This window comes from Strongylocentrotus purpuratus, unplaced genomic scaffold (genome assembly GCF_000002235.5).
Source record: "Strongylocentrotus purpuratus isolate Spur 01 unplaced genomic scaffold, Spur_5.0 spur5_scaffold_10, whole genome shotgun sequence".
NCBI lineage: Eukaryota > Metazoa > Echinodermata > Echinoidea > Camarodonta > Strongylocentrotidae > Strongylocentrotus > Strongylocentrotus purpuratus.
This window is the reverse complement of record NW_022145595.1, coordinates 26,549,412-26,562,999: the sequence shown is the minus strand read 5'-3', so window position 1 is coordinate 26,562,999 and position 13,588 is coordinate 26,549,412. Positions and strand designations below refer to the sequence as shown.

Below are 13,588 nucleotides of genomic sequence, written 5' to 3'. Positions count from 1 at the left end.
TTGTAATATGTAGAGTCATACATATTACATACTTTTGCCTAAATTCAACCACTTTTGAGACCAGAAAGAATCCATCAGCATTTTAATCTTTGTTTGATTTCTATCTTTCTTGATTAAGACAGAAATCAGCTTACAAGATAAATGCAAAATATGTCAACATACCTTTCTTTGAACAAGGAGTTCATGCAGAACATAGATGCAGTCTTAAAATTCTAATGCAAATCTATAGAAGTGGCAAGCTTGGTAGGCTAAGAACATGCAAAGTTGACAGGGATGATGAGTAGGACATTGAAATGGAAGTCGATGACAATGGATCGATGATGGCTGGCTACATCAGCTTAGCAAGGCTGCCTGCCGCATGGTCGATATTGGCCAAGTGAGGGCGTGCCGTCTCTCTCTGCAATGCAGCTTGGAGAGGACATTTTGGCAGTTGAAAAGAATCTTGTAACATTCTTCCATATCGGTCCATAAGTCGTCATCAACATCGTCATCATCATCATCATCGACGTCATCATCATCAAAACTACCGTCGCTATCGTATTCTTCACTGTCGTCATCTTCTGTGTCATCATCTTCGTCATCAGTTTCAGAGCTACATGCAACATGGATAATGAGGTAAAGAACATGCAACATACATGCAGGAAGGATCAGTTAGGACATCTATCTATGTCTCGATCATCAACAGACTAACGCTTCAAAATAATAATTTTTATCAGCAACACTATAATATCAATGACATGAAAATCCTAATAATTTGGTTACTGAAAGATAAGATGAGCTGTTAAGTCATGGGTAGAGTTTAAGTTTTAAAATCTGGTTTCTTGGTTAACTGGCGGAACACTTTTGTTTCACGATGAGCAAAAAGAGAACTATTTGTGATCACAGTGTATTTTTTATTCAAAGAAATTTAAGCATTCAGATATTATATTCTGTTTGGGGACCTTGCTCTAACAAGCCCAGCTTCAATAAGGTAACCCCTTTCTTTCATGTACAGAACATGATCCTACATAAGTAACTTTTTTATAGAATTTCTTTAGGTAATAACAAGAGTTGTATGTTGAACGTTACTATTGCGCTTCAAATTATGTTTGTTACATTGAAAATCTGCTGTTCCAGTAACTTTATTTGAAATTCTATGTACAAATGTTTGTGAAAGAAGAAATAAAAATGAACTGAAATGAACTGAACTGAAATTTACAAAAATTCATTGGACGTGATTTCCTGCCTAAATAACAGAAAGGGGTCTACTTTAAGGTTCACACAAGTACTTGCACGTATATACTGTACATGGCTGATAACTACATTTACATTAACATGCAACATGCAATAAGAACAAAATAATACGAAAGATTATTACAGTCTCTGTTACATGCTTGCTAGCTATTTTTCTAGAAATGAGACGCAATGAATTGATAGCTTGGACTTACTTGGAAGCCTTGAGGAACCCTCCGATGGATCCGCCTTTCTTCTTGCTCTTCCCAAGTTCAGGAGACTTGGCCCTCATCTTGGACCTATCAATGGAGCTTGATCTCATTCCTTTGGACTTCCTTTCTGTACTTGGGGATCTGTCTTTGGACTTGGATCCTGGTCCTACAGACCTCGCTCTCCGGAACAGTTCAAACTTATCTGCTTTGGCGAGGAAACGCCCTCTACGGGTGGTCTCCTTCCTTGAACGTCGATCGTCTTCCTCTGCCTCCTTTGGCTTCTCTTTCTCTTTCTCCTTGTCTTTGTCTTTTTCCTTTTCTTTTTCTTCATTCTCTGTGGGTTTTGGAAGAGCTTGTCCAAAGGCTGCTGCAGCTCCCTTCAGACCAGATTCAGCTACCATGGACCGAGGACGTCGCCTGCCGTTCCCTTCATCCTGTGAGTTCCCCTTGTCCTTATCATGCAGCCTGGTCTGAGCCAATAGGTCTGGATAGTCTTGGCCTTCTATGCTGTCTATACTGCTTGATTTATTCCCAGCCTCAAGCCTTGCCCTGGTTGGGTCTCGAACCTTGACCTCTGGTCTGGTCTCTTCTCTCTTGCTGACCATTCTTTTGAGAGCAGTCAAGGTGGACTCCTTATCTTTCTTCTGGATGTGCCTCTCTGAAGGCTTTGTTACATCTTCCTTCTTTTCATATTTCTTTTCTGGTTTTTCCTTTTCTTTCTCTACCTTCTCCTTTTCCTTCTCTTTTTCCTCTTGTGCTACAAGTTTTGATTTGTTCTGGGTGTTTGGCTTTGGCTCATCAGGAATATCAACTGACTGACCCTTTCCGCGCCTTCTTCTCCTTCCTTTCTTTCCACTTTCAGCTTTGACTTCAGGCTTGCTCTCCTCCTTCTCAGCTTTCTTTGGTGGTTCTTCTGCCTTGATTTCAGGCTTGCTCTCTTCCTTCTTAGCTGTCTTTGGTGGTTCTTCTGTCTTTGTTTCATTCTTCTTTGAACTTTGTCTTTCTGGTTCTGGCTTGGCAAGTTCTGGTTTGGAAGTTTCTTGTGCTTTCTTGTTTGCCTCAGAAGCCTTATGTCTCTCACGCCTTCTCCTACGCCCTTCCTTGGCATCTTCTTCCTGTTTTCCACTTGCTGTCTTGGGCTCTTTGTTCTCTACTTCTTCCTTGGTTGTCACAGTCTTAGCATCATCCTTCTTCTGTGGTTCAGTCTTTGTTGGTTGTGCAATATCTTCTGTGACTTGTGGTTCTGCAGTTTTACTGTTGCTATTGTTCTTGTTATCGGCCATTGCCCCATACCGTCTTCTCCCATGTGGGTTGACGGTGAACGACGTTACGGTATCCGGCTTCTTCTTAGAGTCTGATGTTTCTACAACTGCCACTAGTCTTGAGGATTTAGACTTCTGTCTGTAGGACCTATCATCTGCTCTTGATGACTCAGAATTCTCTTTGTCACTATCAGTCACAGAGACGGTGTAGGAGATCTTTGCTGCAGCCTTCCTTGTGGGTGACAATGAAGTGTCCTGTTTTCCATTCTTTTCAAACTTGCTCCTGACTGCTCGGATAGCAGGCATGGACTTTCTCTGAGAAGACTCTGAAGAAGTCTCCTTAGTCTGCTCCATTTGAGCCACTCGAGCTTTGATCAGATCAGCAGACTTCCGCCTTTCAAGAGGCTTCTCTTCTGTGTTTTTAAGCTTTTTGATCTTATCTGCAATTCCAGTTGATAAAGAACCACTGGAAGAAGCTGGTGATAAACTTCTAGGAGAGGACTTATTAGAATTTCCATCAGGTTTCTTCTCATCTCCAGAACCAAAGGTCTGGCTTAATGCTTTGACAGAACCTTCTCTTGGCCTCTCCTTCTCATATTTGAGTGACTTGCTCTTCTGCTTCACAGGACCAGCTTGAGCAACATTAGGTGTGCTCCCTGTAAATTTCTTTCTCAGATTCTGAACATCTCCATTAGTTCTTGTCCTGGAGAAGTTGGAGTCATAGAGCCTTCCTGAAGGAGAGCTTTTACGTGAGCTGCTGACAGAGTCTGAGGACTCTCTGCGGCGATGGGCCAAGATACTTTCAAAACGTCTCCTGATATCAGTATCGGATCTCAAAGAGATGGACTCTTGCTCACTGTCATTCGTTGTGTCTGAGAATACCTCCCTCTCTTGTCGATCTTTAGTCCTAGGAGATAATGGCAGTTTGAGCGCTGGTTCCACAGGTGCTTCAGTTGGGCTTTGGGTACTATGACCACTCTGTCTGTCACGTCGACGACGGACACGTGGACTCTCAGAAACATTATCTTGAGCTTTGACTTGAGTGCTAAGACCAGATGATTTGGAAACTGTCTTATCAGTTTTTGCTTTGGTTTGAGCAGGTTTGGCTTCTTCCTTGGTTTCTGGAATGGACGGTTTGTCTTGGGCAGAGTTGATTCCTAATCTCACGTTCCTCCTGGCTTCACGTCTAGCTCTTCTCCTTACAACAACCTCATCTACAGACTCATCCTTTGCTTGTTCTGCTTCTTTCTCAACTTCCTTCTTCTGTTGTGTGGTAGCTTTAGTTTTTCCAGCAGCAGTCTCTTCAGTGTAATCGTTGCCTCGCCTTCTCCTGGCTGATGTTTCAATTGGTCCGTACAATCCTGGGTACGATTTGGTGTCTGAATCCTTGTTAGTACTGGATGCATTCTGTAAAGACAATGCACAGAAGTCATAACAGAGTTTAGAGCATTCTAATAATGATTGGAAAATGGATTTCAAATTATGACCAACTGAAGTAGGTTGCATGTGCACATAGGACACATAAGTATAGAGGTCACTGTCTAAAGTGTGAGATACCACACATTTTTTAATTTTTTTATTTTATTGTAATGCCCTAAAATGGGAACATTTCTTTCTTCTTCACCTTAAATATTGCCTGCAATTTTCTTTATTAAATGGAAATTAATGGAACATATCACAATCAGCAATATGGAAAAAATACCTTAATGTTGTTGTAGAGTGCAGTATGGAAAGATAAAGGATCTTGAAAGCTTGGACTAACCTGTCTACTTGTGGATGATCCTGATGTATTCCTGGAGCTCTGAGCAGACTTCTTGACTGAATCAACCTCCATACTAATATCTTCAGCTGCAATGAAAAGAGGAACAATCTTATGAGCATCCTTTTGATACCTGATAGAGTCATGCCTGTTATCTTGCCTGACCAAATATTGTCTCATCTGTTCTATGAGTAGTAACAAAGACCACCACTCAATGTTTAAGATTACAAAGAAAGGGGAATGAAGAAAAGAAGTATGATAAATGAATACAAATTTATGTTAGATTGACAAGGGATTTAAAAGAAGTGAAGGAGGAAGAGATGAAGGGGGAGGAAGGGAAGGAAGGGAGGGAAGGAGAGTGGGAAGGAGGTAGGGAAGGAGGGAGGGACATAGTGAGGGGAAAAGGGAAGGAGAAGAGGAAGGAGGAAGGGAAGGAGGGAAAGAGAGAGGGAGGAGAAAGGGAAAGAGGGGGGGGGAGGAGAAATGGAAGGGGAGAGGGAAGAAGGGTAGGAAGGAGAGAGGGAAGAAAGGAGAGAAGGAAAGAAAGAAGGAAGAAGGGAGGGAAGGAGGGAGGGAGGAGAACAAGAAGGAGAGTGAGAAGGAGGGAGGGAAGGAGGAAATGAGAGGGGGAGAGAGAGGGAGGGAGAGAAAGATTAATTTCCCAGGTCTCTCCTAAGAGTACCCTAAGCTTGCCGTCTGTTCAACCTTCCTGTGAGGAGGGGTAAAGAGGGTTTCAGGAAGGGGGTCTTTCATCACCCCAGACATGACCCCCTCATATCTAAAGGTTACTATGATAATGTTACAATCACTCACTAAGACCTCGCTGGCCGCCATATAGGGCTACTGAACCCATCAGAGAGTTCTTTTCCCTCAAAGAAAATAGAATACTCAAACTCAACCCTATTACTAACATACATAGATTACTCAAATATTATAAAGCTAAACTATAATTATCTGACCCATAACAAAGGGAAACCAAATTGGGTAGGGGAAGGGAATGGAGATTGTGTTTCACAAACAATATATATACCTAAATAATATATCTAGGATATAACTATTTAAGGCTAAACACTTTTTAACAGTAATATCAATCACAATCACACAGAGAAAGTGGTTAGAGTGAAAGGACAGCACTTAAAGAACATTAATCTATGAAGCTATATCTGTATGTTCTTAGGTTGAGAGCAGTAACCAAACTATAAAAATGGCCCAAGCCCTAAGAAAAGGTGGAAAGCTGATTCTATAGATGACTCTTACCAGAGATATGAAGAGCTTCTAAGGATGGGGCGCCATCTTGTCTGGAATCGTTTGACTCTGAGATGGAGATGGTTGATGCTGAGTCTTTGACGTTGTGCCTCTGGAGACCAGGATTCCATCCTAAGGATGCTTCTCGGTGGGTGGGATTCTGTGAACCAAGTAACATCATCAGTAATGGTGATATTCATCATTATAATATTATTCTTGTATAATGCACATTTTACATGTGAAGCATAGCCACCTGCAATGAACTTTTGAGATTATCAATGCACTTAACAAATGTATTCAAAAGGTCTTTAATTTCACTTTCCACTCATTAGATAAAATATTTACTATTACACAGGATACATTTATCATATACATGTATGTGGAACACAATAACCATTATCATATTCAACACTATTTCAGGTTACTTCCTCTAGTTTTAGAGAGGAAAGGGTATATTTTTTCAATGTTGATATAATTATTTGATCGTACTTACTTTCAAAACTTGACTGCTAATTTTAAAGAATATATGTTCTCATATGACAGAAGATGATTAGCGACATTGGGGTCAAGAAAAGAAAGTTCTTTTTCCAACTTTATTTTGTATGTAGAGTGGCGGGAAAGGGGAGGAGGGGGAGAGCCAGACTTACATATGTTCTATCCCTAGCTGAGAAGCTCTTCGCTCTCTTGAATGTGTTGCCTTGGTTACGGAGGTATGATATCTCATGTGATTGTCTCTCCAGCTCCGTCTGAAGTAGCTTGATAATGTTTTCTCTCTCCTGCAGACTACGCTTCAAGTCTTCGTTGGGGGCGCTCTGCTTGGTCTGTACCTCTGCTTCCGTCCTCCCTGGTAATTTGAGCGGCTCTGTGGAAGAATCAAGTATAAAAGTCAACTATCTAAAAGAAAATTTTAAAAGTAGGACAATATAGATAAAATATGATTATTGATGGCTCTAAAATGTATAATCTAAAGCATGAAACACAAGCACCCCGACAGCATTCCTCCCTTTCAAAATTTGTGGTAAAAAATTAATACCAAAAGTATATATGACAAATTACAGCTCTAATATGTATTCGTCAAAATTATTTTGCAGCAGAAATTACACCCTTATAGCTGGCTTTATCTCCTTTATAACTTACTTCATAAAAATTAAACATCAAATGAACCATTTATAAAAACAATAACAAAAATGAATTTGATTTACATTTACAGCGCAGGGTGGATAAATGAGATGAAATATGAGAAGAAAACATCTCATGAAGAAGCTTTGTATATAATGGTGTAAGATGGATGCATTCCAAGGAGCATGCACATAAATCAGACAGACAGACAACACAAGCCACATTAATAGCACAAACACATGTAGGGAAAGAAATCTTGTTGAAAGTTAATTAGCATAAAGGGAAAGACATCATCAATGCGTAACAGAAGAACAAGGATAAGATAAACGTTTCCATAGCAATAGAGGTTCATAAGATATAGAGAAACAATCATTCAAATCCACACTGATGTCACATTCAAAAGATGCTTCCATAACAATAAGAAAATAATGCCTTGTTCACCAAATAAACAATCAAGTTTAGTAAGACTATAATTACAGAAGGAGTAACACCTTCACAGAAAACTCATAAAAACCTGTCTTTTGCAAAATAAGTAATGTGTCCATTTTGTACTTGAAGAAATCATTGAGAAGTCTCTTCTTTTAGTAATTTTTACTTCTATATCATTCTTATATTCATACCAAGAAAAATGAAACAACTTAATAATTCAGATAAATAATTTGGGATTGGCCATTCAATGCTTCATAAACAAACAAAAGTACATGCATTTGTAGGTACAAATCTTTGATACACCACCCTCCCTCCTTCATTTTACCCACGACTATCAAATCTCACCGCATACTATAAGATACCATACCACGAGGTTGCCGACAAAGGTAACAAGTGGTGAGATAATGAATAAAAAGGATTAAAATGCAGAGTCACAATCATGATCAATCCTATTCTTGAGATGGACTTGGAGCGAGGTCCCTGGGGGAACCTGACGAATCAGTCTCTCTCTCTCTCTCTCTCTCTCTCTCTCTCTCCTAATGATTTCAATTAAAGGAAGCAGGAGAGGAATAATATAAAGATACTGCAACCAATGAGTCATAGAGCATGCCTGCATGTACATCTACTACAACCATCTTTATTCTTTATTTCCCCCGAAGACGATCAGAAATCTTATCAAATCATTACTGACTAGTCTCCGTCTTCCCCTCTGATTCTAATATTCGAAAAAAGTTTGCTAAGTCAACATACGGTAATCAGTCAAATTCTCCTGATTTCTTAAGGTATTCCTCACTTTGCAAATGTTGGATAAGCCTCAAACTCCTTCTTTAAAATACACATGAAAGCACATGTGCCTTCCCCCAAACTTTTCTTGTGTATAGATCTCAGCAATCTGGATATGTTTATAGTTAAATCAAACCAAATATTGTTACATAAAATATTCCAAGTTGGCTTACCCAGACATCAAAACAAACACAAGCTTTTACTTGAAATGAACCTTTCTTATTCAAGAGATTTAAAAAAAAAAGATTTCCTAAGATAATTTATATGTTCTCCCTTTCCCTTAATTTCCAGATCTCTCTTCTTTTTTCTTATTTTTGTTGGGGGGGTGGTGGTCAAGAGGTCAATCTCTCTTTGATCCAAAGTACTGATTTTGTTTTCCTTCCTTCCTTCACTACAAAATTTTGCAGGTGATCTTTGCAACAAGCCATATCAATTTAATTTGCTTGAGAGGAAAGGGTCATGGAGGGAGTTGTGAAACTTTGAGGGTTGTTAGACTTCTATTGGGACCAACCAAGGAACCATGAGATAATGAGTCATGCTTGAGAAGTAGGGAAACTTTCTTAAAATAGTACATCTTAAAACAAAGGATGTCTTTTCAAATTACAGTTTTTTTTCAACTTGAGATTCAATATTATAATAGGAGATTCAAGGAGTAGATTCTGTAGTATCGGCCAGTTAAGTAAAGACTTTTAAGGGATAGCAATAAAAGTTAACCAGTTTGTTTGTGGTCACTGTATAATTAAGAATATTGTTTTTTAATTTGTGGAATTTGTATATACAGGTCTCTAAATTTGAACTATAATTTCCTTCACAGTAAAGACAGTTATAGTCATTGTGAAACATAACATTTAAATCATATTCTGGTCCAAAAAGTAAATTATCTAATTTCAAATGTAATTTTTCAGTTATCTTATATACAAGTGACACACGTTACCCAAACCACCATACACACCTTGTTAATGGAACTGCTAAAACCACATGACAAGATATAATTCAAACAATGCAATGACTAATTCTCAAAAAATGATATGACAAAGCTAACAGATGTAATAAAAGCTGACATTCAAAATCATTCCCACACAAATATGATGATCAAATTGAATAAGGATCTATTCCTAATTAACTTCATATTCTCTACATCTGCACTGCATAACCATTGAATCAACTTTGGAGTCACACAGACAAAGTGACTCTAAATCGATCAGAAATCATCGAAATCCTGCAATCTGCCCAGAGACTTTACAACAGATTTGTGTCACGAATTGTTATGGCCAGTTTTATTTGCTCCAAGAAATATTGCAAGTTATGAATTTGAAAAAAATAATGTTGGTCGTTTTATCAATCAACTATTTTTTTTGCGACATGAAACTTTTGTGAATTTTGACCTGTCTCAAAAACTCATGCTCTATGGTTTTACAGTAGCGTTTTTTGTTTGTTCAGTCTAATATCATTCTGGGCAGTGATTCACAAACCGTCATAAGTATAAACGCGCCGACAATTCATTGAAATGTGTACATTCAATGTAACATCTGTTTCAATGGGATGTCGCTGAGCTTGTATTTATGAAGGTTTGGTGAAACGATGCCCGGTGTCTCTCTTTGCCTCTGGTGTCTATCTGTGTCTGTGTGACCAGGGTATCACCATGTATAAGTAATGACTTAAGTTCCTCTTCCTCTGAACTTTAAGTCGGTCTTTAGATTAGTTCAACCGCAACCAATGATCATCACTGAACTAAACTGTACATTCTAAACAAGAATCATGCCTCTGTCAATTTCTGGTGAAAAGAGAAGGATTTTTTCTACTTCCTTCTTGATAATTCAATCCAATTTGCTCATTCAGTTCCAGTTAGTTTGAAAGAGAAACGTTTATTAGTCCAACCCACACAGTATTTCTACATTTCAAAAGAAATCCTGAAAAGGAAATACTTTTTGCCAATTTCCTTTCCTTTTCAGAACACTTTGGGGCCTATTGAGAAGGGAATCTTTTTTTTTCTCCACAATTTAATAGAGGATGGTGTTGTGAAACTTGATGGTTTTAGTGTTCTATCAAAATTTACATATTTTAAACTTTTTATCATAGAGCAATAATAAAACAATTAATTACCATGAATTTGTAATATCTCACATCAAGGTTATTAGATAGTGATTAGTGAAGGTAAACGTTTTGACAATATCTTCTCATCATAAAACGGTAGAGTTTCACCATTTCAAAAAGTCATTAAATTATCATTTTCTCTAAAAAAGATTCCTAGAGGAGTGTTACATAGCATCCATAAATTGATTAATGAAATTCAAACAACTTGCAGCAAGCATGCCTTGTTATGGAAATCTGTTGAAAAATGGAGAGTGATTAATAGAAGGAACAATCAGAAAGATAAAAAGATGGATTCAAGTCACAATAGGAGATGACCGACCTGTTGAAACGCATGCATCCACAACATCCATGGGCTCTGCAGGCTCCTTGGGGTCAGAGGTCGCGACCTCAGGGGTCATGACCTCCTGACTCAAAACCTTCCCCACTGAGCTATGATCCTTTGATGCTGAGGACGATGCTGATGCCGTTGGTGATGATGATGATGATGGTTGTGGTCGTGATGGTGGTGAAGACCTCTTGGACGGTTTAATGCGTAGCTGAAACTGCTCTTCCAACTTCTCGACCTGTGATTTGATGTCGTTAAGTTCTTCCTCTAAGAGGGACTCACCGATTGAGGAACACGTACTGGTGCGCTTTTGTAAACGATCTGTGAGGGTACAAAATAACAGGTGCATGTATAGGGGTAAGGTTAGATCAAGCTCAGGGTTTGAATGGTGGGGAAGGGGGCTGCTTACAATAAACACAAGTTGTTAGAACAGAAACATGCTTCTTTGACACAGAAAAAACTGGGGGAGTTTTGACAACATGAACAAATTTTGCAAGTGACGCACTTTAACATTTAACAAGGATGCATACAAAATGAATGGCCCCCTCTCTGTCACATCTGTACGAGGGTCAACAGATATGTCAAGGTGGAGCAGGGGCACAGGACAGGGTACACATAACATGACAAATGCTGCTACATTATACATTGTACACAAGTTGATCTTTCTACATGATGCATGCAATTTGATAGCAAGCGATTCATTCTCTTGAGTTTGATATAAATGCTAAGTAACATGGAATCGGTCATTTTTTTCCTATTAATGTTTGAAAGTATACATGGAAAGTAAATAGGGAGATCCTAAACAAAGAAGTCATATACTGAGGTTAACTAGGGTAGCATGAGCTGTTCAGATACCTCAGGGAATAGGAAAGAGGATAGGGGAAGGGCCGGGCTTACCAAACTTAGACACGTGGGGGCACTTTTCTAACAGATCTGTAAGAGATCACAAAAGCATGAGCATAAGTTACATTAAGAAAGGAAATGTAGTGAGTATTTGAAACGACATATCACGCAAGTGAAACTACTGCAACCAAGACAACAATCTACACATAAATCTAGTCACTATTTAATTCAAACAACATTCCAATTCTTAAAATTAAATATAACTACAAATATCTGGGATTCAATTTGTACTAATCAAAATTTACTAGAAAATAAAAATAATCACATCAATTAAAACAAAAACTTTATCTGCAAATTTTGGAGTGACGCATAGTAGAAATTACAGAATGAGGTGCATGACAAGACATATATTCATAACACTTTCATTTTTTCTTTCAATACATTTTTTTTCCTTCTTTATGGCAATTTTGTGTGAAGCATCTTACAGCTTGAAACCTGGAAAAACATGAGACACCTGACGTTTTGAAAGGGTAAATTTAGGCGTTGATTCACCACATTTTAAGGATAACTCATGGCAACCCATGACGTGGACAACCTTAAACTACTTCCAATCTCCTTGTCCTCTTTCTAATTCAGTTCCTAATGACTTAACCCCATTGTCTAGATATCTGGCACATAATGAGTGATTACATTATTGAAGAACTTCTAAGAAATGAGACTAGAACAGTACAGGAAGGAAGAGAAAAAAAAGAGTAAATGGAGAGAGAGAAAGCTCAAAGAGAGAGAGAGAGAGAGAGAGAGAGAGAGAGAGAGATAGAGAGAGATAGAGGGGGGGGGGGGGTGAGAGATGAGAATGAGGTACAGAGATACAGATTTGGAGAAAAGGAAACTACCAGAGAAAAACAAAATGGACAGAGAAATAGGCAGATAAAAGAGAGAGAGAGAGAGAGAGAGAAGAGAGAGAGAGAGAGAGAGAGAGAGAGAGAGAGAGAGAGAGAGGAAGAAGGAATAAAAAGAGATGTGTTACAATTAAGAGGAAAAGGAGAGAAATTCTGAAGTATACTTGGCAAGTGTTTCTCTCTAGTGAGGCCCATAAATAGCTTCAACTCAGTTCTCATATGTTTCATCTATCACTGGTTGACAGGTTCTATTTCGTTCTATGTTTCAGCTAGTAAAGGACTGATATAGAATCCACAGTGCAATCACCAAGAACACAAGTACTACCTGGATGACAGCATCCTCCCAGGGTCTCCCAATACATAGAAAAAACCTGTCCTGTTTATTCTTCTATTTTGACAACCATAATACCATATCCCTCAGATAACATGTACATTTATTTATGGCATCTTTTTATCAGTTGACCCTGATGAATGACCACTACTGCAAAAGAGCCCAACAAGTTTTTACTGACCAATGACCAAAAAAATGTAGATGGAAAATCTTATACAAAACGCCCCCTGATACAACACACCTAAAGGCCACATGGATATGTCCTTTTATACCAATGTCAAACCTGTATCCCCCAATTATAGTAAAATTTCTAATATTTATGTATTATAATTTATAAATGACGTTTTTTTTCATGATGGAAAAACATGTACAGGTTGTAGATGTACTACAAAATGTTTTTTTTTTAAAAAGCTCTTTAGGTATGGCCGCTAGTGATAAATGAAACATTCTTTTGATGTAATAACAGAACAAATGTTTCAAGTGAGATGTCTTAATGTGAAGTACATATAGAAGGATCATATTTCTAAAGGCAACTTGTGGGACTTTAAAAGTCAAGATATCCCTGATATCGATATAATTCAAAATGTTACTTCCTTAGAATTACATGTTGCATAAAAAGCTAAAGTACTTCCCTTTCATCAGAGTATGAACTAATAGTCATCGCTTTGCTTGTCAATACAATTTTTCATATTTTGAATAATGCTTCCCAACAGATGTTTGGAAGAACCAAAGCACAACAGGCACCTTATACTAATCCTTTAATATTGACAACTTGGTCTTGACTCTTGAGCATTTTTCCTGTGTTCGGTCAACCTCAAATTTCTGACAGTTTTTACATTTGAAGAGCTATGGCAGGTATGTGATGTAGAGTGATGCCATAGAGACAAGGACACCTTCTGATTGACATCACCACGACCGAGAAACCTGCAGATTCACGGCTCGATCGTGAGGGTTCCGCCCCGCCGCGTGACAGGCCTAAATTTGCTCAATTTCCTCCCTCGAAGGTCCGCTTGGATCATGACGGACCTTGTACGACAGACAGGCTTAACCCATCCCCTGCTTGTGGGACCAAGGT

General features: G+C 38.5%; 1 protein-coding gene across 9 annotated transcripts in view; it reads right to left on the bottom strand.

Moving 5' to 3' along the window:
• LOC756397 (zinc finger CCCH domain-containing protein 13) overlaps positions 1–13,588 on the bottom strand; it is a 99,319-nt gene that overhangs the window by 4,730 nt on the left and 81,001 nt on the right. For 5 of the 9 annotated variants that reach the window (XM_030979915.1, XM_030979913.1, XM_030979917.1 and 2 more), the window contains 7 exons: positions 11,338–11,373; positions 10,435–10,761; positions 6,338–6,552; positions 5,703–5,850; positions 4,449–4,534; positions 1,428–4,093; positions 163–592 (listed from right to left, as the gene is read on the bottom strand). In XM_030979915.1, the coding sequence (XP_030835775.1) occupies positions 334–592; positions 1,428–4,093; positions 4,449–4,534; positions 5,703–5,850; positions 6,338–6,552; positions 10,435–10,761; positions 11,338–11,373 (3,737 nt within the window). In that variant the 3' untranslated portion in view covers positions 163–333. The remainder of the gene's footprint in view (positions 1–162; positions 593–1,427; positions 4,094–4,448; positions 4,535–5,702; positions 5,851–6,337; positions 6,553–10,434; positions 10,762–11,337; positions 11,374–13,588) is intronic. The other 4 variants (XM_030979916.1, XM_030979918.1, XM_030979919.1 and 1 more) reach the window with 4 other exon arrangements.